Source organism: Delphinus delphis, chromosome 4 (genome assembly GCF_949987515.2).
Source record: "Delphinus delphis chromosome 4, mDelDel1.2, whole genome shotgun sequence".
Lineage (NCBI taxonomy): Eukaryota > Metazoa > Chordata > Mammalia > Artiodactyla > Delphinidae > Delphinus > Delphinus delphis.
Genome location: NC_082686.1, coordinates 1,277,131 through 1,303,276, shown reverse-complemented (window position 1 = coordinate 1,303,276; position 26,146 = coordinate 1,277,131). Strand labels below are relative to the sequence as shown.

At 50.6% G+C, this 26,146-nt stretch overlaps 1 protein-coding gene across 2 annotated transcripts in view; it reads left to right on the top strand.

The window, feature by feature from the left end:
- The window catches only part of ADARB1 (adenosine deaminase RNA specific B1), a 115,715-nt gene that overhangs the window by 85,232 nt on the left and 4,337 nt on the right, over positions 1–26,146 (top strand). The window contains exons 8-10 of one of the 2 annotated variants that reach the window (XM_060010218.1): positions 1,018–1,186; positions 8,493–8,674; positions 25,667–25,845. In XM_060010218.1, the coding sequence (XP_059866201.1) occupies positions 1,018–1,186; positions 8,493–8,674; positions 25,667–25,845 (530 nt within the window). The remainder of the gene's footprint in view (positions 1–1,017; positions 1,187–8,492; positions 8,675–25,666; positions 25,846–26,146) is intronic. The other variant, XM_060010219.1, reaches the window with a different exon arrangement.

The window sequence follows — 26,146 nt, the reverse complement described above, 5'->3', positions numbered from 1 at the left end:
GTGTCTCGAGAAAATTCATGACTGTGTAGAACAGAGAAAAGGATAAACCTACATTAATATCCTTTCTTCTTTAAAAACTTCAACCTTGGATGTGGACCCGGTAGGAACATATAGAAACACGAGGTTTTTCTTCTCAGTAAGTTGAAATTTTAATGAAGGAAAATGTGGATTCTAATGAGAAATTAGAATAGAGTGAGGATATTAGATCAAAATTGTTATCAGTTTTTAAATGTGGGTAATACCTGTCTCTGAATTGGAAGTGTACGTCATCAGCCATGTTTCTGGGGAGTCGTAGTGTAATGAGTGTGTAATCGAATTAGAAAAGCAGGTGCAGGCTGGTGGCCACCACGTGCCCCCATCCTCCCTCGTTCTCACGTTTGTTAGGGCTCTTGTTTCACAGGAGTTTGTACCCACATCCCTTCACAAGCGTAAGCATTATTTATTCCAAATAGAACATTTGATGATAAAAGCAACATATACCCACTGTAGAAAGTTGCTAAATATTTTTAAAACATAAAAAAGAAAATTTAAATCACTCCATATTCATATAACCTGGAGATAATCACTCTGGATGTGTGTGAATGCTTCCTATGAATGTATTTCTGCATCATTATAGATTTATTTTTGAAAATTTAAATACACAGCAAAGAAATACAGCAAATACCCAAATATCCATCACCTAGAATTAGCAAATGTTAGCATCTTGTCCTGTCTGCTCCAGCTCGTTTCTAATGATAGAAATAAATCATTTTGATTGAAATGGAAGCCCTCTTTTCTCCCAGCCACTAAGGAGACCACCTTCTTGAACTTGGTTTGTAGTATATACCCTCCTGTCAGATTTTATGTACTTACATGGTACACACATATCTTATGTGTATGTAGCGTAAACATACGCACACATAAGTGTAAAGTGTGTTTTGAATCGATAGGGGGGTGTTAGACGTGCTTTTCAGTGAGTTAAGTATATGGTCAACTACCGGTGGACCCTCTCAGGAGGATCTTATGTTTCTGTCCTAGAACCAGCAGACAGACATCCGAATCGTAAAGCCCGAGGACAGCTGCGGACGAAAATAGAGTCTGGTGAGGGGACGATCCCAGTCCGCTCGAATGCCAGCATCCAGACGTGGGACGGGGTGCTGCAAGGGGAGCGGCTGCTCACCATGTCCTGCAGTGACAAGATGGCGCGGTAAGCACCCCCCACCCCGCCGAGTACCTGGGGTGCGTGCTGCCGTTTCCAGAAACACCGGTGCTTCGCCCCCATTTCCCACCTCATGTGTTCCACAGATTCTCTGAAGGACTAAGGTTCCAAACAGGTGCTTCGGGGGTCACCTTGAGGGGGTAAAGGTGGGGTCTCTGTGGGCAGAGGCTCTTGAGCCCTGGGAGGCATCACTACAAAGGCACTGTGGATTAAAATCATGGGCAATTGGTATTTGAACTCAACCTCCAGCCCCCTCCCCTCCCAGGAGATCAGGGGGCAGGACTGAAAGTTCCCACCTTCTATAATCACATAGTTGGCTCCACAGACAACCAGCCCCCATCCTTAGGTGGGTGACAGAATTCACCTCGTTAACATAAGACACCTTTATGGCTCTAATCACTTAGGAAATTCCAAGGGTTTGGGAGCTATGAGCCAGGAACCCCAGAAGAAGACCAAATACATATAAGAAAAAAATATTTTTGGTCATCTGAATGACCGAGTATACTCTTCTGATGAATCACAATATCACAATTACTGTAGCTTCATAGTAAGTCTTGAGGTCAGATAGTCTCAGTTCTCCAACTTTGTTCTCCAGTGTTGTATTGGCTGTTCTGGGTCTTTTGCTCCTTCATATAAACTTTAGAATCAGTTTGTCAACATCCACAAAATCCTGTGCTGGGATTTTGATTGGGTTTGTGTTGAATCTATAGATCAGGTTGGGAAGAACTGACATCTTGACAATATTGAGTCTTCCTATCCATGAACATGGAATATCTCTCCATTTACTTAGTTCTTTGATTCTTTTGTCAGTTTTATAGTTTTCCTCATATAGGTCTTGAATACGTTTTGTTAGATTTGTACCTAAATATTTGATTTTGGGAGGTGTTAATGTAAATGGTATTATGTTTTTAATTTCAAGTTCTACATGTTCATTGTCGGTCACAAATGATTTTTGACCAAGGTTCAAAGCCAATTCAGTAGAGAAAGAACAGTCTTTTTAACAAATGGTGCTGGGACAATTGGACATCCCTATGGAGAAACAAAAGAAATGAACCTGATATTTTGCACCATATACAAACATTAACTGAAGATGTGTCACAGACCTAAATGTGTAAAAGTTCTAGAAGAAAACAGGAGAAAATCCTGGCAGCTGGGATAGGCAGTTTCCTAGACCCGATACCAGAAGCACTGTCCATGAAAGGAAAAAGGGACAAGTTGGACCTCAGCAAATTAAAAATTACTTCTTTGAAAGACACTGTTAAAAGAATGAGAAATAAAGTCACCGACTGGAAGAAAATATTTACAAATCATATATCTGATAAAGGGCCTGTATCCACAATATATAAAGACCCTCTAAACCCAACAAGGGGGAAAAGCAATTTTTAAAATGGGCAAAATATTTTAATGGACACTTCACCAAAAAAGATGTCAAATTAGCACACGAGAAGACGCTCCACACCGTTAATCACGGGGCGTGCAGGAGGGCTGTGAAGGCACGTGTTGGCTCTAAGGCTAGACCCCTGCCCGGCGCGGCGGGGACCCCAGCAGCTGGAGCGCCAGCCTCCCAGGCTGGGGACCGATGCTGCAGCCACTCTGAGGACAGCGTGGCAGCCGTGTTTCCCGAGGGAAAGGGAGGCAGTGTCCCCAGAGACTCACATAGGAGTGCTCACAGCAGCTTCCCTGTACAAGTCAAAAGCTGGAAGCAGCCCGAACTGCTGTCAGTCTATAAACAGGGGTAAGCAGGGGGTGTGTCTGTGCCACGGGGCACTGCTCAGGCAAGGGACAGAATAAACAGTGACGTACAGTCAGTGCAACATGGGCACATCACGAAATAGCTATGCAGAGTACGGGAAACCAGAGGAGTGCTTACTGTGTGATTCCCTGTCTGCCCCTCAGCAGCTCACAGAAGTTAGGAAATGGTTGTAAGTAAGTGACAGAAAGCCCCACAGCTACTGAGTCAGAAAGAGAACAGTAGAGCAAATCCAAATAAGTTGAAAAAGAAAACGATAAAGACCAGAAATTATTATTAGACGCAACAGAGATGAGCAGCGAGGAGCGCCGAGGCCAAGTGCTGCTTCTTTGAAAAAGGTAATGAAATCGGCAGAACTTGGGCAAGTCTGACCAAGATAGAAGGCCCAGCCAGGCCAGATGAGGGGAGGAAAAGCGGGTGGTCAGGGATTCAGAGGAACGGAAACGTGCTCAGGTAGTTACGGTGAGAATTACGGACACTGCGTTACCAATATCTTTTTAGACTGAGATGAAATAAAAACTTTTTAGAAAAGTGTACATTTGTGAAATTGACCCAAGCGTAGGTGGAAAATTTGAATGGAATTCTAGCCATTAATTAAACCAGTCGCCCCCCACTCCCAAGAAACAGATAAATGGAAGCAAGTCAAAGAGGTGGCTGTGGAGAAAGAGGACGCAGGTCTCCCAGGAGGCTCTTCTGTGAGAGGCTCTGCATTTGGGGGCCGGCGGGGGGCAGCAATTCCTGTTTATATAATCATTTCTACAGAATAGGAAAGTAGGGAAGGAACCGCAGCTCATTTTGTGGGCTGCCTGCCACCTTATCCCAAACCAGACCAGGAAGGAAAACAAAGTGACAAGCCATCCTTAATTATAAAAACGTTCACATTTACACTGAATCCAATCGTACTTTTTTGTTTGCGGTACGCGGGCCTCTCACTGCTGTGGCCTCTCCCATTGCGGAGCACAGGCTCCAGACACGCAGGCTCAGCGGCCACGGCTCACGGGCCCAGCCACTACGCGGCATGTGGGATCTTCCTGGACCGGGGCACGAACCCGTGTCCCCTGCATCGGCAGGCGGACTCTCAACCACTGCGCCACCAGGGAAGCTCCAATCGTACTTTTAATAGCTTGATCGGTTTTTTCCAAATCTATAACTTCAATCAAAATCTCGTTTTTCATAGCACTTGACACTCAAGTGGAAAAGTAACCACGTCAAGCTGAGTGGTAAAGGCAGCAGGGAGGTGTCATAGAGCACAGACCTGGAGAGGGACATCCGGGTACATGGTGCACCAGTTGTGAGCAGGTTCGCCTACACTGAGGAGGAAACGTAACTGGATAGAAGTTTATTGATCTCTCATGGAAATCAAGTTTGGGAACAGGTCACCCGGAGCTGCTGTGGTCGGCTGGTCACCCTGAGGCCAGGTTCCATCCTCCTGCACTGCCACTGTGTCGCCTGTCCTCAGGGTCTCCCCAGTGCCCAGAGCTGGCCAAATCCCCAGCAGCAGGAGGGCCAGATGGGCAGGCCTCCAGCGGCTCGGGCTGGCAGGGCAGCTGCGTTTCACCACCGGGGACCTGGTGTGCGGCCGCATCTCGTTGCGGAGGAGCCTGGGTTAGCTGCCGTCTGGAGGGGGATGGAGGCCCTGTTGCTCAGAAGGGAAGGGACGCAGGGCTGCAGCTGCAGTCTGTGCCACGTGGGGGCCTCGTGGACGAGGTGACCCTGCCGGCGTCCATCCTGAGCCAGGGCCATGTGCGCAGAGGCACCTGCCGACAGATGGAGACCCGGGGCTGCACCGAGGTGCCCGGCACTGCTGGCGGGCCTCCACCTCAGCAGGCTTCTTCAGCAGGGCACAGAAAGCCCAAATGAGAAAGAGAACCATGAGTCAGTTTGACCATATTGAAAATTTAAAACTTATTTACCAAAACCCCCATAGATCTATTGGAAAGAAAAGCCACACGCTGGGAAAAGAGATCTGACTCACATAACCAGCAAAAGGTTTATAAAGATAATTCCCACAGCTCAGCAAGTCAGAGGCATGGACTGGAAGGGCCTTTGCTGGGGCGCTGGGAACACTCCATCTTCCTGAAGTGGGGCTCCACCCATGCACAGAAAAGTCAAAGCTCAGGGACGCAAACCCTTAAGATCTGTGCCTTTCACCGTGTACAATGGTCGTCATCTCAAATAAGCAGACGCAAGGCAGGAGGAAGGGACAGCGTGGGGACAAGTGCCCTGGCCTGCCCCCTTCCCAGCCCTGTGGCTCCACCACCCAGGGCTAGCGCTCGGCCCGTGAAGCTGCCCCCACTCAGACACGGGGGCTGGGATTGGGGGTCAGGTTCCCACACACGCCTGACTTGACTGCAAATCGAGGGTCCCAGGTCGACCATCCGTGGATTCAGTAGGTCGCTAGGAAGGCTCACCGGTCGGCCAGATGGAAGGGGTACGTGGGAGGAGGGGCCCACCCCTCAGCCTGGGGCGCTTCCAGCCCTGTCCTCAGGGGTCTCTGTGCAGACGGATTGAATCCTTGGTCCTCCCAGAACCACCCTCTAATCTTGTGGTTGGTTCCCCTGGCCACCAGCCCCTTCCTCCCGAGTCACCTGGTCAGCATGAATCCGGCATGGTTGAAAGCGGCTAGTCGCTCCGTATCACACCAGCAAATGGCCGGATGGTGCCACGAGGCGGCCAGCTCCTCACAAGCCCCTCCCGCCCCTGCCGTGGGGGAGTGAAGGTCCCCTGGGCCGTCCCGTCCCTACGGAAGGCCCACAGCAGGTACGGGGAGGGCTGACCTGGGTCTTAAGAGAGAGGCAGGGCCACCTCCCACAGATGGTTCCAGATGGGGACAAGGGCAGTGGGCCGGCTTTGGAGTGAGGCCACGGTGGGCTGGGGTGGGGGAGGTGAGCCCTGCTGCCGGGGTCCATCTGGAGGGCGGGGTCCATCTGGAGGGCAGTCCCGGGAGCGGCGTGGGGCGCGGGGTGGGAGGGGCCCGCGGGGGGCTCCCCGCCTCTGGGTGAGTTCTGTTGGCTGGGCCGGGCGTGGGAGGGAGGGAGGGAGGGAGGGAGGGAGGGAGTTCTCGGCACTGCTGAGCCCGGAGGTGAGGGGAGCAGAGACCACCTGCCGGAGGGCAGCAGCTTGACTGTTCAGAGCGCTGGGGGGCCGCCACCTTCACTGTGTGGGCGCAGACTCAGAGGTGGGCCAGGAGGGCGAAGGGGGGTTTTGGCTGTGCCCCCTGGGATCGGGGGGAAGGCTGTAGGTCGGCACAGGGGAGCTGGGCTGGGGACGTGCGTGACAGCACGGCCACGCTCTGAAGCCCATCCTCTGAGAAGTGACAGAGCAGGAGGGACGCCTGTGTGCAGACGCCTGTGTGCTGGGGCGCCAGCACTGCAGCCCCTGTGAGGCGGGGTCGTGGGGTGGGGCCAGTTTCCAGTCTTCACAGAGGGCTGCCCTGCGGCGGCGGGCTGCAGCGCACACCCTAAGTGTGCACATCCTCGCTGTTCCCCGGAAGGCTCACTGGCGGGAGATGCAGCGGAGTGGCTGGTGTGCCAGACCATTGCCCACCAGGGCCTCCGCAGAGCAATTGTGCCTAGAGTTCGCGAAGCATGTGTTCAGAGCTAACGGCTTGTAACGAGTATAGGTTTCTGCAGGATCGCTGTTTTCAAGTTTGCCCCAGGGGTCTGAATGCAGCTTAGTACGGCCTAAACCCACAAAGAAGCTTCTGATTTACATTAGAAAGGGTGCCCTGTGGTTTTCGTAAGCACCGAATGTTTCTTGCTTTTCCTCCCTAGATGGGAAAACGTGTGTTTTAATTTCCTCTTTAGAGCGGGGGAGGGATGGGATGTAGCAATTTGAGGATTTGTCCATTCAGCTCCTATCGATCTGTGTATGCCAGGCGTGTAGGTTAAGTGCTGGGGTATTTCCAGTGAACTAAACAGTCCAGTCCCCCTCCACGTGGAGTGTATGTACGGGAGGGCGGGTGGTGGCGCACGGTAAGTGCTGCAGGAGGTCCGGGGGGCGGGCGGGGGGCCCAGGCGGCTGAGGGAGGTCCGCCGCGAGAGGGGCTGTCTGCAGAGACCGAGGTGGGGGCACTAAGGCCGTGCAGCCCAGCACGGGGTGGGGTGGGGGCGGACGTACCAGGCCAGACAGGCTGGCGGGCACCGGAAGGGTGGTGCTTCCTGGGGAAAAGATGGGGTGGGTGGGAGGGCTTGCGCTGAGGAGTGGCCTGGCCTGGGTTTCCACAGGGTCACGCGCGACTGTCCGGGAGGGGCCCCGGGGGTGGGGGCGTGTTTGCTGGGCTCCCCGTGGGAGGGGGCGGCGAGGGGGGCAGGGAGGTGACCTGACCCGGGTCCAGCAGAGGCCGTGGCGGCGGCCCCTGATCTATTCCGAGAGGAGGTCGCACAGGTTTGCTGGCCGCGGGCCGTTGACAGGGGTTTGGCCTGAGCCACGGAGCACGGGCTGGGCAGCTGAGGAGTTTGGGCCGCCCGCCCTGCTTACTGGCGCCGCGGTGCAGCTGGTGAGAGTGGAGCCGGGCAGGGCCGGGCCGGGGCTCTGAGGGCGGAGCCTGGGCCTTGCCTTCACGTCCCCAGTCCTCTCAGGGTCTGCCGGCCCCCAGGCCCCAGCCCTGTCCCCACGTGCTGTGCGGGGGCAGCTCCCCTGCGGCCTCCTACCCGCGCTCTGGGGTGCGGACCCGGTGGGTCCTGTGCTGGGCTCCCCGCCTGAGCTGGAAGAACCCCCGCTGCCCCTCCCCCAGGACCGGCCGGCCTCCCCACCGCTTGCTCCCTGCCTGCCTGGCCGCGTCCCCTCCGGGACCCTCCCTGAGGTCGGCACCACCTTCTTCCTCGGGGACTCTGCCTTCCCTCAGGTTGATTTCCCTGAGTTTTAATTCTTGGTTCACATGTCTGCCTTGTTGCCGCTTGCGCCCGTAGGACGGCCCGCTGGCTCCAGGGGCGCGTGGGCTGTGCCCCTCCGCTGCCCAGACTCAGCACCCGGCGGTGCGGGTGCTTGGACGTGGGCTCCCAAGGCCCAGAGAGCGGCCCCCCTGCTGTGTGTAGGGATCGGGCAGCGGCGTGTCTGGTGGTGTGGAGAGCGAAGCCCTGGAGGGTCGGTGGTGTGACGGGGTGGGGGACCCTCACACACGCCAGCCAAACGCAGGGTCAGGGCGGTCGGCCCCGCTGCCGGGGAGCAGGAAGGAATCCGTTCCCGGTCTCCGGGGGCTCGTCTACAGCTACCTCCGTATTTATTAGAAGTAATAAAATAAAGATTTATTTTTCCTTTTGATTTTTCTCACCAGAAACGTGGCTCGTTGATACCTTTTCCGAGCTAAATAATCTTCAGTAAATGTGTCATCGTGGGAAACATAAAGGCAAAGATCGTGCCTGCAGAAGATAATTTTTAAGCAGATTTTTTAAAGTTTCAAACTGCGAAGTGGGTTCTTTTTAACCGCTGCCCTCTTGCAGTTGGCTGACACTTGCACAGGGTGAGCGGTGCCGCATAAGCACACCGCTGTGGAGGGCGCGGGCCGGGGGGGCCGCACTGAGGAGCCTGTCCCTCTGCCTTCAGGTGGAACGTGGTGGGCATCCAGGGGTCCCTGCTCAGCGTCTTTGTGGAGCCGATCTACTTCTCCAGCATCATCCTGGGCAGCCTGTACCACGGGGACCACCTCTCCAGGGCCATGTACCAGCGCATCTCCAACATAGAGGACCTGCCTGCCCTGTACACCCTCAACAAGCCTCTGCTCAGCGGCAAGTATTTCGGGGGCGGCCTCCTTCCTCTGTCCCAGCACCTGAGTTTGCAGCCTGAGTCTTAGGAGGGAAGCACCAGAGGGAGGCTGCCCTGAGGCTATGGGGGAGCCCGGGCCAGAGCGGAAGGGATGGGTCATTTGAGTGAGTCCCTCGAGATTACTCTCTCTAGCTGATTGAAATTGCCATTTATGGGGAAACTAGAGCCCAGGCTCGGCACCTGTGTGCTTTTCTTTCACCCGTACTGGTGTGTGCAAGTCCTGTGTCAGTAGCAGAGGCTCACAGATGTTGTGAAGATCCCGCAGGCAGCGGCCGCCCGCGATGCAGCTGGGCCGGGCCCGGCGGGTGACGTCAGCACAGTGATGAGCCCTGCAGGCGGCCGGCGCCACACTCCCAGGCCTGCTCGCAGAGGTTGGCGATGGGGTGTGTGTGCCCATGACGAGCAGTGGTGTCTCTCAGTGGGGACTTGCCCCTACCCAGCGTGCCCTGTGCTACCAGTTGTTTGTTGTTTCTCTTTTAGAATGTCAGTGGCTAACAGTAAAGTGAACAAGAGCTTTTGAATTCAAGGGTCCTAACTGCTCAGGTCACCTTTATTTAAAAGGACACAGTTAAGGTATTTTTATGCTTTTGGAAATATCGCTTTACCTACTCTTTTAAGCTAGAACTAAAACCGTAACCCTGAAGTAGAATGCCTCTTGGTGTGCGAGTGTTTTGCCGTGGTCTGTGGTCTTGCTACTAGCCCATCTCTAACTAAGCAAAGCAACGTGGAACTTTATTTGAAAGCTTATCTCTTAGAGCACATGAATTACACAGGAACGAGAAAAACAAAAGTTGTTTTGGATCAAATTTTACAGCTCTCTAACTTTAACCGTTGTCTTTTAAGAAAAAAAAAAACTGATAAAATTTGGTGGTTGAAATTGTAGCATCCACACCCATTGAACTTCCACTGGTAGATACGACGTAAGTGTACTTTGGTGTGTGTTGGTGTGTAAATTTCTCACGAGTCAGAAAATAATTTTCCCTGCTTAGTCCGTGTTCTACATTTGAGGAGAGAGTGCTTTGTTTCGTCACAGCCGTCGCTTGTCTCTTACGTTCATAGCCACCGAAAACATCGTGTGTGAAACACGCGGCATGCAGGAGGCGCTCAGCAGTCGTTGCTGACTAGTGCCCTGTTGCGTGGTGCTTACTAAGCGGGGTTGCTCCACCACTGCGACCTAAGAAGACAGGACCATTTCGCTAAAGGACTATTCCAAGGTGTTGAAAGGGTAGCTCACCTGTGAAAGTCAGATGTGTTTCACCACATCATAGGTATATGAAGTGCATCTGTATCTGTGAAAACGTGGAAAAATAGTGTTTCAGTTGGCGCTGCGCCACGTATGTTTGTTAAAAACGTGAAATTATAAATAAGGAAAGAATCTGCTCTTCCTTCCTCCTCCCCGGTATCATCTCTGACCCCAAAGCCTGGGGCCCACAGGTACCACTGCGGGTGTCGTCACAGACGAAAGGATTCGAACAGCAGAAGTCTGGAGGTGGGGGGGTGTCAGTGTCTTAAGGTCTTGGGAGGTCACACTCCTTTGAAATGGGTCCCACAGCAAAGCCCTCAGAACTTTCTCACAGTGGGTCCCACAGTTAGTAAGTGCCCGGGACAGGGGAGCACCCAGCACATGTGAGTTGTCCCGTTCTCGTCCTCTGGCCGTGCACACGTGGTGCGCATCTGTGTGTTTAACAGTTCGCGTCGTGTTTGTCGTTCCTTTTTCACTTCACGGTTTATCACAGATCATTCCCACGTTGAAAAGAGAATGAAATGTGACAGCAGCGAGAGAACCATAGTGTTGGAAGGGAGCAAGGAAAACGGACCTGAACGCCGTGCAGAGAGAGGCTGACGTAACTAAACAAGGTTTCCTGGAAACCAGAGCAACTCTCGGTGGACTTATTTAAAGACTTAGCAGTGAGCTGTTTTTGAAGATGCTGTCGAGGTTAAAATGAGAATTTTATTTTAATTTCAGCATAAACAGCATGCGTTTACTTTCGGAAAGAATTTCCTGGTGGTGAGCCTTTGCCTTGGACGCTCACGTGATGCTCTTCCCCGGCCTCCTGAGCTCTCTCGTTTATCCTTTTCAGATTAGTTTCAAATCCAGCACCTGCACGTTTCAGGACAGCTCTGGCTTCTCCACTGGACCCCTGAGTCTGAGCTTCTCGACTGGCCCAGTTTGCTGTCCATGTGCACTGGGAGAACTCAAGAAGAAAGACCAAGGTGCTGGACTGGCCCAGTGCCCCAGCTCCAGGGGCCGTGGTCACAGCCAGGCTGCCTGGGGTCACGGGGTGAGACTCCCCCCAGTGCTGGTTTTACTGCCAGCGATGCCACAAAACAGGAGCACGCAGAGGAAGAGGCCAAGATGGGGAAGCAAGGGTGTGAGCTCACCTCCCCGTGAGCTCCACAAAGATACCTCCACACGGAGCACTCCTCACTGAACACTAGCTGCAAACTGGCAGGAGGATGGCTGTACAACCAAGGCTGCAAGAACGAGACACACGTAATTGGGTGGGACGGGAAGCAGAGCGGCGGGTCACGACCTGTGCCCCCGGGAGGAGACTCAGAGGAAAAGGGAGATCGCAGGGCCGACACCAGCCCTGGGGAGTGAGTCGTGAGAGCCACAGACAGGGCATCCTAGTCCTGGGGTCCTACATGTATGAGACAAGCCTCTTGTTCCTCGGAGAGCCGCTGGGACAGATGGAAGGGCTAGAGAAGCCTGGACTCCCCGCTGTTGAGGAGCACGGGTGCTGGCTGACCCCACGTAGGGAGGGGAGAGGTCTGCCTTAGTGATGCTTCTGTTCTGCTCTCCCCAGCCTGAGCGAAGTGACCACCCTGGCCCTGCCCACCCCACACCACACCTCGGCACTGGACCTAGGGCAGCCAGGACCTGGGAAAAGACTTGATCTGAGGATGCAGAGGTGACCCAGAGGCCTGGGGTGTGGTCTGGGTGGGGTGATGTCAGCCACTGTTGGTGCTTACTCAGGTGGCCACCTGAATTCCCATAACTGCCTCGGCACATGTCCCAGCCCAAGCTGAGTGAACACCCCAGCCCTGCCTACTCCACTCCACAGCACAGCACTAGACAGGGGAAAAGATGTGACCATGGGCTGCATCTGAGCAGAGCTGCAGACGCCTACACAGGCAGCATCAGACCTCTGTAAGCACACAAGCCCCTTTGGCTTCAGCACTCCCCTCCCTTGGGGCAAAGTACTCAGTGCAGGAGACGGAAAAACACACACTTCAAGGGCACAGAGCCAACTCGAGCCCAACCCTCAGGGCTTCCACTCCAGCAGCTTGTTTGCTGACCTCACCCCTGACAGGGTGGCGATGGCCACTGAGCAGAGAGGAAGTCCCACCTCATACCCTGCCCCGCACAGGCTCTAGCCCCTCCATCTCCAGCCACATCCCCTCCCAAGGTGACAGTGGCCAGCATACCCTGAGGAAGGATGTGACTGGTGTCCACGTCAAATCCAGCCCTCACGGCAAAGACACTGGGCAAACAGTCTGCATAGTGATGCCCCCACGTGGGATCACCCCTTGAGGACCCCATAGGTAACTGCTTCAGGCAAATGCACAGAGACAGGGAACGTTAAATGAAATGAAAGGCAGAGGAACTACTCTCCATTGGAAAAAAGAGAAAACCCCAGAAAAAATAATGTAACAGAAATAAGCAATTTACCGAAGAATTCAAAACATTGGTAACAAAAATCCTAACTGAGTTAGGGAAGAGGATTGCTCTAAACACAGATCTTCTTAATAAGGAACTAGAAAATATAACAAAGACCCAGTCAAAAATAGATAATTCAATATCTGAGATTAAAAAGCGTTCTAGAAGCCACGAGTAATAGACTAAATGCCACAGAAGAACACATAAGTGATCTGGAAGATAGAAGAATGGAAATCACCCAATCAGAACAGTAGACAGAAAGACAAATGAAAACAAAACAAAACCAAAAAACGAGGAACATACGAGATCTCTGGGATAACATCAAACATGCCAACACTCGCATTTTAGGGGTTCTAGAAGGAGGAGAGAGAGAGAAGGGTATCGAAATTATGGCTGAAACTTCCTAAACCTAAGGAAGGAAACAGATATCCAGGTACAGGAAGTACAGAGGGTCCCAAACAAAATGAACCCAATCAGACCCACACCAAGATATATAATTAAAATGGCAAAAGTTCAAGGTAATGAATTCTAAAGGCAGCAAGAGAAAAACAAGGAGTCAGTTACATGGGAACCCTGATAGGTCTGTCAGCTGATTTCTCTGCAGAAACTTTGCAGGCCAGAAGCGAGGGGCATGATATATTCAAAGTGCTGAAACCTGGGATACTCTAACCAAAAAGGTTATCATTTAGAATAGAAGAAGAGATAAAGGATTTCTTAGACAAGCCAAAACTAAAAGAATTTGACAATACTAAACTTACCCTAAAAGAAATGTTGAAGGGTCTTCTCTAAATGGAAAAGAAGTAAGAATATGTAGGAAGAGAAGATCCCAATAGGAAAGGCAAATATATAGCAAGGATTGAAGATCACTTAAATAATCCAGTATGTAATTAAAAGACAAACGTAAAAGCAGCTGTGACTACAATATACAGTAAAGGGATAAACGTGAAGATGTAAAATATATCAAAAATACAAAATGTGGGGGAGGAGAGTAAAAAATGTAGCTTTTAGAATGCATTTGAACTTAAATGACTCAGTTTAAATCAAGTAGTTATGATCATGGGTCAACATATAGGAACCCCAAGGTAACCACAAATCTAAAACCTACAACAGGTACACAAAAACCAAAAAGAAAGGAACCCAAGCATACTACTAAAGAAAATCATCAAACCACACAAGGGAAATGAAAAGAAGAAATGAACAGAGAAGAACTACAAAAACAACTGGAAAACAGTAAGATGGCAATAAGTACATACCTGTCAATATTTATAGTTTAAATGTCAGTGGACTGAATGCTCTGATCAAAGGACATAGGGTGGCTGATTGGATACTAAACAAGACCCTTCAGTATGCTGCCAAGAAGAGACTCACTTCAGGGTAAAAGACACACACAGACTGAAAGTGAGGAGATGGAAAAAGATATTCCATGCAAACAGAAACGACAAGAAAGAGGAGATAGCAATACTCCTATCAGACAAAATAGACTAGAACGAAGGCTATAACAAAGACAAAGAAGGGCATTATATAGTGATAAAGGGAATCAATACAAGAAAAGGATATACTGTTCCTTAACATATACACACCCAATACAGGAGCACCTAAATGGATAAAGGAAATACTAACAGACATAAAGGGACAAATTGACAATAATACAATAACAGTAGGGGGCTTTAACACTCCCCTCACATCAATGGACAGATCAGACAGAAATCAGTAAGGCAGCAGTGGTCTCAAATGACACAGTAGACCAGACTTGGTCTTGGATTTGATTGATATCTATAGGACATTACATCCAAAACCAGCAGAATACACATTCTTCTCAAGTGCACATAGAATGTTCTCCAGGATAGATTACATACTAGGTCACAAGAAAAGCCTTAACAAATTTAAGAGGATAGAAATTATACCAAGAGTTGTTTCTGACCACAATGTTGTTTCTGAAATCAACTGTTGAAAGAAAAACAGGAAAAGAAGAAACACGTGGAGACTAAACAACATGCTACTAAAAAATAGTGGATCAATGAGGAAATCAGAAAATACTTCAAGACAGATGAACATGGAAACACAACTTCCCAAAACCTATGGAATGCAGCAGAAGTGATTTGAGAGGGAAGTTCATGGCAATACAGGCCTTCCTCAGGTAACAAGAAAAATTTGAAGTAAACAACCTAGGCTACCATCTAAAAAAATTACAAAAAGAAGAACAAACAAAACCCAAAGTCAGCAGAAGAAAGGAAATAATAAAGATCAGAGAAGAAATAAATAAAAAAGAGATTTCAAAAAAAATTGAAAAGATAAATGAAACCAAGAGCTGGTTTATTTGTACAGATAAACAAAATTGATAAACTTTTAGCCAAGCTTATCAAGAATAAAAAAAGAGAGAGGATCCAAATAAACAAATTAAGAAATGAAAGAGGAGAAATACCAACCGATACCACAGAAATACAAAAAAAAATCATAAGAGAGTACTATGAATAGTTATATGCCAAAAAATTGGACAATCTAATGAGAGATGGTATGCCAACAAATTGGACAATCTAGTGAGAAATGGACAGATTTCTAGAAACATACAGCCTGGCAAGACGGAGTCAAGAAGAAACAGATAATTTGAGCAGAGCAATCACTAGAAGTGAAATTGAATTTGTAATTAAAAAAAAAAGAAAAAGGGCTTCCCTGGTGGCGCAGTGGTTGAGAGTCCGCCTGCCGATGCAGGGGACGGGTTTGTGCCCCAGTCCGGGAAGATCCCACATGCCGCGGAGCGGCTGGGCCCGTGAGCCATGGCCGCTGAGCCTGCGTGTCCGGAGCCTGTGCTCCGCAATGGGAGAGGCCACAACAGTGAGAGGCCCGTGTACCACACACACACAAAAAACAAAACAAAACAAAACAAAAAACCTCGCAGAAAACAAAAGTCTAAGACTGGACAGCTTCACAGGGGAATTCTACCAAACATACAAAGAACATACACCTATCCTTCTTAAACTATTCCTAAAAGTGGAAGAGGACAGAATGTTCCCAAATTCATTCTACGAGGCCACCATTACCTGATACCAAAACCAGACAAGACACCACAAGAAAAGAAAATTATGGGCCAATATCTTTGATGAATATAGATGCAAGTATCCCCAACAAAATATTAGCAAACCAAATCCAACGATACATAAAAAGGATCATGTACCATGATCAAGTTGGATTTATTCCAGGGTCACAAGGATGGTTTAAAGGTCACAAGTCAATCAGTGTGATACACCACACACCACATCAACAAAATGAAGGATAAAAATCACATGATCATCTCAGTAGATGCAGGAAAAAGCATTTGACAAAATTCACCATCCATCATGACAAAAACTCTCATTAAAGTAGGTATAGAGGGAATATACCTCAACATAATAAAGGCCATTTATGACAAGCCCACAGACAACATAATACTCAGTGGTGAAAAGCTAAAAACCTTCCTGCTAAATGCAGAAACAAGACAATGATGCCCACTCTTGCCATTTCTATTTAATATAGTATTGGAAGTCCTAGCCACAGCAGTCAGACAAGAAAAAGGAATAAAAGGTATCCAGATTGGAAGGGAAGAGGTAAAACTGTCAGTATTTGCAGATGATGTGATAATTTTTATAGAGAACCCTAAAGTCTCCACCCAAATCCTATTAGAACTAATAAGTGAATTCAGTAAGGTTGCAGGATACAAGATTACTATACCGAAATCATTTGTGTTTCTGTACACTAATAATGAAATATCAGAAAGAGAACATTTTAAAAAATAATACCATTTAAAAATCATCTCAAAAAGAATAAAATACCTAGGAATATACTTAACCAAGGAGGTGAAAGACCTGAAAACTATAAAATATTGATGAAGGAAATTGAAGGTGATACAAAGAAATGGAACGATATCCCATGCTTTTGGATTGGAAGAATTAATACTGTTAAAATGGCCATTCTACCCAAAGAAATCTACAGATATAATGCAATCTCTATCAAAATACCCATGACATTTTTTCACAGAACTAGATCAAATAGTCCTAAAATTCTTATGGAACCACAAAAGACCTGAATTGCCAAAGCAATCCTGAGAAAAAAGAACAAAGCTGGAGGAATCATCCTCCCTGACTTCAGACTATATTTCAAAGCTACAGCAATCAAAACAGTGTGGTATTGGTGCAAAAAACAGGTACATAGATCAGTGGAACAGAATAGAGAGCCCAGAAATTAACCCACACACCTACAGTTAATTAATCTTCAACAAAGGAGGCGAGAGTATACAATGGAGAAAAGACAGTCTCTACAGCAAGTGGTGTTGGAAAAGCTGGGCAGCCGCATGTAAATCAATGAAGTTAGAACACACCCTCACACCATACACAAGAATAAACTCAAAATGGTTTAAGGACCTAAATGTAAGGCCTGAAACCAAAAAACTCCTGGAAGAGAACATAGGTGGAACACTCTTTTTTTTTTTTAATAAATTTATTTATTTTATTTATTAGTGGCTGTGTTGGGTGTTCGTTGCTGTGCGTGGGCTTTCTCTAGTTGCGGCAAGGAGGGGCTACTCTTCGTTGCAGTGCGTGGGCTTCTCATGGCGGTGGCTTCTTTTGCTGTGGAGCACAGGCTCTAGGCGCGCAGGCTTCAGTAGTTGCAGCACATGGACTCAGTAGTTGTGGCTCGTGGGCTCTAGAGTGCAGGCTCAGTAGTTGTGGTGCACAGGCTTAGTTGCTCCGTGGCATGTGGGATCTTCCTGGACCAGGGCTCGAACCTGTGTCCCCTGCATTGGCAGGCAGATTCTTAACCACCACGCCACCAGGGAAGCCCGGTGGAACACTCTTTGACATAAATTATATGGTATTTTCTTGGATCAGTCTCCTAAGGCAAAAGAAATAAATGCAAAAATACATAATGTTACCTAATTAAACTTAAAAGCTTTTGTATAGCAAAGGAAACCATCAACAAAGTGAAAAGACAACCTATGGACTGGGAGAAAGTATTTGCAAATGATATGACTGACAGGGGGCTAATAGCCAAAATATATAAACAGCTCATACAACTCAATATCAAAAAAACAAACAACCCAGTCAAAAAATGGCCAGAAGACCTGAATAGACATTTTCCCAAAGAAGACATACAGATGGCTAACAGGAAAAAATGCTCAGCATCACTAGGTTTTAGAGAAATGCAAATCAAAACCATAATGAGGTATCACGTCACACCTGTCAGAATGGCTGTTATCAAAGTCTACACATACCGAATGTTGGCAAGGATGTGGAGAAAAGGGAACCCTCCTACACTGCTGGTGGGAATGTAAATTGGTGCAGCCACTATGGAGAGCAGTATGGAGGTTCCTCAAAAAACTAAAAAAAATAGAACTACCATACGATTCAGCAATTCCACTCCTGGGTATATATTAAAAAAACCCAAAACACCAATTCAAAAAGATAAATACACCCCAGTGTTCATAGCGGCACTATTTACAGTAGCCAAGACATGGAAGCAACCTAAATGTCCATCGACAGATGAATGGATAAAGAAGATGTGGTGTATATACACATATATGTCTATACACACACACACACACACACACACAATGGAATATTACTCAGCCATGAAAAAGAATGAAATAATGCCTTTTGCAGCAACATGGATGGACCTGGAGATTATCACACTAAGTGAAGTAAGTCAAAGACAAATATTATATGATATCACTTATATGTGAACTCTAAAAAATAATACAAATGAATCTGTACACAAACAGAAATAGACTCACAGACATAGCTAACAAACTTATGGTTACCAAAGGGGGAAGGGATGGGGAGATAAATTAGGAGTATGGGATTAACAGATGCATACTACTACGTGTTAAATAGATGAACAACAAGGATTTACTGCACAGCACAGGGAGTTATACCCAATATCTTGCAGTAACCTATAATGGAGTATAATCTGCAAAAATACCAAATCACTATGCTGTACACCTGAAACTAACATAATATTGTAAATAAACTATGCTTCAATTTAATAAATAAAAGTAATCTATAAAAAACTTTTTAGAGTTAAAAATAAGAGCCGACATCTTTCTTAAATAAACCAAATACATGTTTTTAAAAAAACAGTAACAAACAAGGCAGCGTCGGGGAGCGAATCCTGACGGATCTGGTCTGAGTTCCGAGGGTCTCTGGGGAGATGGTATGGGAGTCGGGTTGCGGGGTGTGGTGCTGTCAGACCAGGACAGAAAGCTGTACCGCCTGCCAGGGGAAAGCACGTGACTGTTGATAATTGGTGAAAAGAGCTGCTTTTGTGTCAAGACAGTGAAGCCTTAAATGAGAGAGAGAATATAAATGTGAATAAGAATGCGTGTGTATGTGTTTTCCAGGCAGGAATAGGCGTGGGTGTTTTTCTCCTTGCCCCGGTGTCTAGAATAGGGGTCTCCATGCTCTGTACGCATCCTTCTAGGACAGAATGACCCCCGAGGAAGCAGGAGGGACCAGGTTTGGACCCAGGGTGTGAATTCTTCATTCTTCCTTTTGTCTCTTATACTTTCTGGCCATTATACCTTCTCACTATTATTTTCTTCCTCTTACTTTTGCTGAGTTGATTAAATTGTCTTTTTCTCTTTTTTTGTGCTTTGGAAGTTTTAAATCTTATTTTGTTTTCCCCAGTGATAACCCTTAAATTTTTATCTTTTTAAATTTTATTTTTTTATTTTTGGCTGCATTGGGTCTTTGTTGCTGCACGCGGGCTTTCTCTAGTTGCGGTGAGCGGGGGGCTACTCTTTGGTGCGGTGCTTCTCATTGCGGTGGCTTCTCCTGTTGCAGAGCATTGGCTCTAGGTGCGTGGGCTCAGTAGTTGTGGTGCACGGACTTAGTTGCTCTGCGGCATGTGGGATCTTCCCGGACCAGGGCTAGCTAGAGCCCGTGTCCCCTGCATTGGCAGGCGGATTCTTAACCACTGCGCCACCAGGGAAGCCCACCCTTAAATTTTTAAAAGTGGTTTAAATATATTTGATTAAAATTTAGCATGAAAAATTAATCAGTATTTGTAAAGGTCACAGCTGGAGAAGAACTACAACCTCAGTGTTGTTTTCAGTCCACATTCTTCTCACCCTCATCCTTCTAGATTCTGATGTCATCTTGAATTTTAGGAACTTTCAAAAAGCCCTTCCTAATAAGCCTTCCGGACCTATTATCAACAGTTGTTTGGACAGCAGGAGAAGCGGCACACGTCCTCCTCTAATCACTGTTTCCTGTACCCGTGGACTCCCCTCTCTTCAATTCCACACTCAGGTTTATTTTTCATTTTGCTGAAATATGTCCTTAATTTAGTGGACAGAGTAGAGTTGTTTGTTGATTGCTTCCTGTTTGATTTTTGGGAAAATGCCTGCGCGTGCGGTGCTCTGCATCGGAACGTGCCTTCAATCGCGTGTCTGAGGACCGCAGACACCTCGAGCCTGGCCCTGCCCTGAGAACCCCAGCCGTCCTCCTGTCTCCTGTGCCGCTGAGCCACCTCGATTTTCTTTCCGTCCTGGGACCCCCTTTTGTTTTACCCTTGGAGCATTAAATTTATCGCTTTCCCCTAAAATTCACAGGTTTCAACAGATAAAGCCTAGGTGTGCGGCCGGTTTTCCTTTTTCCTGCTGACGACTGTGAACACTTTGATCTGGGTAATGGAGTCTTCAGGTCAGAGAGATTTTCTTCTGTTTTATCCTTTGCCTTTTTCTCCATCCTCTCCTGGGGCAGAGCTCACAGGTCTCGTCCCGAGCCTCCTGCTTCACTGTGTCCTTTGGTCTGCCCTGCTAGAGACACCCCGATTTGCTCGCTCACGGCCGTGCCAGGGGCCTCGCGCTCTGAGGGACCAGCCTTTGATGGGGGGAGCTGTCGAGACCGTGTGGAGGCCGGTGCCCCGGGACCCACCGGGCGTTGTCACAGCTGTTCACTCACAGTCGCCTTCTCCTGGCTCTGATCCCCATTCTGAGAGAAGGCGCCACGTCTCCAATTAGGTTTTCAGTTGGTGGCCAAAGAGAGAAACCTTCTGGTAACTGTACTGTCTAGGGACGCTTCCTGAGAAGGACGAGGTGTCCCAGGTGGAATGGATGGCCACTGCCTGTTGTGGATACACGTGACCTCAAAGTGTGTTCTAAACACTTGAGCGCCTATGGGATGTGATTGGCCTGTTGCTTTTTAAAATTCTCTCTGTGTGGATGTCTTTACCTATTTCACTGATGACACTTTTGAGGATTTTTCAAAAATAATTGCTAAGCTTCACTGAGCACCGTCTTCAAATCGTATCTCGGGGGCAGGCACGTGCTCCTTCCTGTCATGGAACCCGACCCCTCACACCTGCCCTTGGATCCTCCCCACCCTGTGCGGTGTGTTCCCCGTCACCGCTGCCCACCCCCTTCCAGGTGCTGCTGCAGCAGGGCCCCCGGAAGGTCACGCGCCGCTCAGAACATGAACCTGGCCCAAAGTGCCGCCCGCAGGGCGCAAGCGCCGCGTGTCCCTCCAGGCGTCTGCCGCCCCCATGCCGCCCCCATGCCTTTCCCTGCGTCTGCGCCAGCAGGTGGAGTCCCCGTCTGGCCCCCCAGGCGCGTTGGTGGGGAAGGGACTTTCCCTTTCGCGCACCAGCCCTGTGCGGTGCTCAGGGCGAGGCCGGCTTGACCCCCTGTCCGTGCGATGGGCCCGCCTTCCGGCCGGCTCGCCAGCAGCACACACGTCACCTTCTGGACCAGAGCGCCTGGGCTCCTTCCCGGAGTGGGTGTTTTAGCCACCCCACCCTGGGCTCGTGCAAGAAGGGAGTCTGATTCGGCCCGAGGTCCTCTGCGCGGAGCCGTGGCCCCATCTGGGACTGGGGAGGACAGCAGGACAGGTGTGTGTGGCCACCTCGCCCTCACAGGCTCGTGCTGCCCGCTGGTTCCACCCCCGCTCTGTCAGCTCAGGGGGCCTTTTTGAACGAAAATCAGAATGGAAGTCTCGAAGGTGCTCTGCTCCAGGGGCTGCAGGCTCGGGGCTCACGGCCCCGGCTACACGGCCCGTGTCACCATCGCTGTCGGGTGCTGTGTACTCGGTTTCCTTCCGCTTCAGCTCGACTCAGGTCTTTGTGTATGTGCAGAGCAAAGACCGCTTTCAGTCCAGACTGTAACTGCACATTTTCCTGACCGTGTAGCAGTTCCTGTAACGGGAACCCACAGTCACCCTGCATGTCTGTTACTCTTCGTTCTGTGTGTAATGCATTTGATTACATGTTACTGTGTGAGGAATGTAGGAAGTGTCTTTACAAGGGAACTAAGAAAAATATGAGTGCCCGCTGAGTTTCCTAAGTGTTTACTTGTATCAGTTATTAGGCCAATTCCCAGGTTCTCTGTACTTCTGCTCGAAAAGTTCTGATTCAGCACACTTAATTTACAGCAGCAGAGGGGCTCTCATTACCAGACAAAGTTGTTCTTCTTTTAGTGTTTTCTGCACCATGGTCTGTGATTAACTTACTACCCTGGTTCTTGCTTTGCAGCCCCGGAAAGATAAGCTCTTCTTGGTGTCCGTACTACAGCAGTGTTGGCCCCAGAGGCTCATAGAGATAAGCTCTTGGGCCCATTTGGGGCTCTCTGCTCCAGGAAAAGTGTATGGTTAGTGTTGGAACCTTGGGCTAGCTGTTTTCTCTTTGCCTTATTTTCTCCATTCTTGTTAAAGATGGTAGTTTACTCGGCTTAAAATAAATTTTAAAAACTTGAACAATTAATTGACCATTTCTAGTTTTAATGCAAAATGTTGTAATTCCAAGGTTTAAGTATCATTCAACAGTAACCCTTGATTTTGACCCTGTTGTAGAAAAGTAATGGAATTGCAAAGGAAAATAATGTAATATGAGCATTATCCATTTATTCATGAAGATTCCCCCACCAGTTGTACCTAAACAGATTCCCCCCCTTCCCCCCACACCCCTCCCTGACTCCGTACTTGAAAGGCTGTGGCCTTGAATAAGCTCAGCGGCAGCTTGGTGACCTGCAGGAACCGACTGCACACCAGGCAGGTGGGCTAGTGACAGCCACCCACGACCCAGACACCTGACAGAACTGCCGGGGGGGAAAACCCCAGAGCTCAGATCAGGCGTATCCTGGCAGCAGAGTGAAACGAGGAGATGCTGAAACCAGGACTGCATTGAACTCCTAACAGGCTGGCTGTCCCATGCCCTGGGGACATCTAGGAGGAGGCCGGAGCTTCCTCCACTGGAGTCCAGCCCGTGGTGAGGCCCCCAGGCAAGGGCCAGGCTGGGCTCTGGGCTCTCGGTCCAGAAGGGACTTGGGTCCTGGCTTTTCCTCCAGGCTCTCCCTGGAATTGGAGGCCCATCCCAGAAGGAGGCACAAGAGGCCATGCCGACTGCCTCTGTTCAGCCCCCAAGCTGTTTACTCACAAAACACGAATGAACAGCCGCTGTCAAGCTTTTGAGGAAAGTAAACACAAAGGAGGTGATCTATGTAAGAAAATAGAACAACTAAGAGGAAGTGATTCCGAAAACAGAAGAGGATAGAAAGAATAAACCTCACTAACTTGGGGAGAGTACTTAGCAAGTATAGAAATCAAATATTAATTTGAGGGTCTGAGAAATACTCATTTAATGAATATCGAGGCAGGCAGCACCGGTCAGTGCTGTGGGGGCGGGGGGCGGCACGGTGGCTGCCACGGGGGAGGGGCAGTGACAAGGAGAGGGCGCGGGGGGCCCCTCTGGGGCCGGAGGCTCAGTTTACTGAGCAGATGCTGACTGCGGGTTGCTCGCTCTGTGAAAAGTTGCACACTTTGTTATACTTCAGTTAAAACATTCACGGAAGGTGAAATCACGCAGCGCTCACGTCTTGGAATGAAAAAATGATTCAGCAGTTTAATGGAGAAGGCAGAAACCTGGAAGGAACCCTGAAGCTTTTCTCAGAACTCGGTCTGTCTCCCTAGGGGTAGTTTCTAAAGTCCCTGCGCTGAGCCCCGAGGCTGGCTGCTGGGGAAGGGGCAGGCCTGGGGCACGGATAGAGGGGCTGCCCCGGGTGCCGGCTTTGCTCTGAGGAGGATTCCCGTGGGCGGGCGTCGTGTACATCTGAGAGGGCAGGCGGATGGCCGGGCCTGGAGTCCGGAGCAGAGGTCAGCCAGAGGTCGGCACTGGCGGGGGGGGACCTGCACTCCCTGCTCTGTCCACGGGGTGTGCTTTCCACCCAGCCTCACTGGGGGGCCTCCGACCCCTTCCACCTTCAGACTCTTCTCTGTCTTTCGGGGGATGGTGTGAAGCCAGTCGGTAGCTGGCTGCCAGCTGGACCGCCTCCGTGGGGCTCGGAAGAAGACCTCAGAGGAGGCCACTGTGGCCAGGAGGACTTAGGTGTCCGAACAAAAGATTAGTAGGGGCTAGGCAGTTCTGTGGTTGAACGAGTAGAAGGCAGGGCACCTCTTTTTCTTTTTTATACATTTAGTTTATTTTTATTTATTATTTTTGGCTGCGTTGGGTCTTCGTCGCTGCGCGCTGTCTTTCTCTAGTTGCGGCGAGCAGGGTGTCCTCTTCGTTGTGGTGCACGGGCTTCTTGTTGCAGTGGCTTCTCTTGTTGCGAGCATGGGCTCTAGAGCGTGTGGGCTTCAGTAGATGCAACGCGCAGGCTCAGTAGTTGTGGTGCACGGGCTTAGTTGCTCCATGGCACGTGGGATCTTCCTGGACCAGGGCTCGAACCCGTGTCCCCTGCATTGGCAGGTGGATTCTTAACCACCGCGACACCAGGGAAGAATGTATCTCTTAATCTGCACTCCTCCTGTGGACAAATCATCTTTTTTTTTTTTTTTTTTGCGGTACACGGGCCTCTCACTGTTGTGGCCTCTCCCGTTGCGGAGCACAGGCTCCGGACGTGCAGGCTCAGCGGCCATGGCTCACGGGCCCAGCCGCTCCGCGGCATGTGGGATCCTCCCGGACCGGGGCACGAACCCGTGTCCCCTGCATTGGCAGGCGGACTCCCTACCACTGCGCCACCAGGGAAGCCCTAAATCATCATTTTTAAAGTGTCCATTAGTGGCCCGAAGTCACCCTGTGATTCCCTTCAGGAGCTGCGTTAGAACAGGTCATCCAGCGTGTGGTCCACCCGGCCCGAGCGAGCTCCGCTCGGTGCCTGAGGCTTGTCCCCTGCGTGGGGCCCCCCACCTCCGCCTGCCCCTGGAGGAAGCCCTGGGCGACCCTCCGCAGGTGCCCCCGTGGGGCAGCAGCTCCCCGCCGTGTCCGTGGGGTGGGGTCTGTGTTGAATGTCAGGACCCTTTAAGAAGCCCCGGCCAGTGCTGCTAACAAGAAGCTTCTCCGTCGTGTCCGGATGTTAGTTCAGAACCAACCACCCCCTCCTCCTGCGACCAGCCAGTGACGGGGTAAAGGGGAGGCCGGACAGAGCGGGTGCCCACTCCCTCCCCCGCACGCCCTAGGGGAGGGGAGCATGGACATCCCGTTAAGCGTGCGTCGTCCCTTTAAATGAATGAGGCTGGTGGCTGTAAACATGAATTTTCTTTATTGTCTCTTCCTGCCGCTTTCAGAGGAGCTGCTGTTTTGCCCTGAGGAAGTGAGGCTTCTGAGCGAGGCCTGGGCGCCAACTGGGGGCTGCCTGGACCTGCTGTCCTGGCTGTAACGTTCTGTGCGAGGGAGGAGTAGATGGCCACCAAGAGCGAGGGCCGGGCTGAAGCCCCCTGGAGGGTCCAGGTGCAGGCCAGCTGCTGTCGTAGGCGCTGTGGCCTTGTGTCTGCCGTCTGCGGGGTTGAATGACCGGGCTCTACACGCAGGGGGGGCGGGGAGTGTGCATTCAGTCCCCGGCGGCGACCTGAGCGTGTCCCACTTTCAGCCCCAGGACGTGAGCCTCGGTTGGTCAAGACAGGAGGGTTGAACCCTGCTGAGGAGGCACCGTCTCGCTCGTACACGCCCCTCGAGAGCCGGGTTTCCTGGATCGCTCGTGTCTTGCGTGTGAGGCGGGGGCTGAACTCGCCTGGCCCCGGCGGGCAGCATCTGAGCGCCAGGCGCGCTAACAACAGGAGCACAGCCGTGTGGGCCCCTGAGTCACTCCTGGAAGTGGGGCCCCCTCCACCCAGGTGTCTAGAGGTTTGGCCCCGAGTGAGCTCGGGAGCGCATGGAGTCTCAGGGTTGGGGGTTTCTACGGGCCGACCTGCCTCCCTGCACAGACAGGTGTGTTTCTGGGCGGCAGGGACTGGGGCGGGCTGCTGGGAGGGCAGGCGCGCCTGGCCAACCGCTGTCGGGCCGCGTCCCCGCAGCACGCACGCCGGGCCCCGCATCACCCGCCCCCATCTCGTTCTAGGCATCAGCAACGCGGAGGCGCGGCAGCCGGGGAAGGCCCCCAACTTCAGTGTCAACTGGACGGTGGGCGACTCGGCCATCGAGGTCATCAACGCCACCACAGGGAAGGACGAGCTGGGCCGCGCCTCTCGCCTGTGTAAGCACGCGTTGTACTGTCGCTGGCTGCGTGTGCACGGCAAGGTACTGAGGCGCCCTTCCCCACCAGCCTGCCCGGGCGGCCGCCCCACGCCTGGTCTCTTCTGGGTGCTCTTGGCTGACAGTCTGGCCCTGGCTCCTCAGATTCAAAGCAGGCTCAGCCCCCCTCCCCCCAGACTCCCACCCCAGCCCGCCGGAGCCTGGGGCTCGGCACTCCCGCGGAGTCCTCCTCGGGGCCCGCAGCTCGGGGCGCCCTGGGTCCCACCCGTGTGTTTGGAGGGCTTTGGTTGGGGGTTGGGGCTTTGCAGCAGCACGGCCCTTCTTCCCCACACAAACTCCCCTCTAG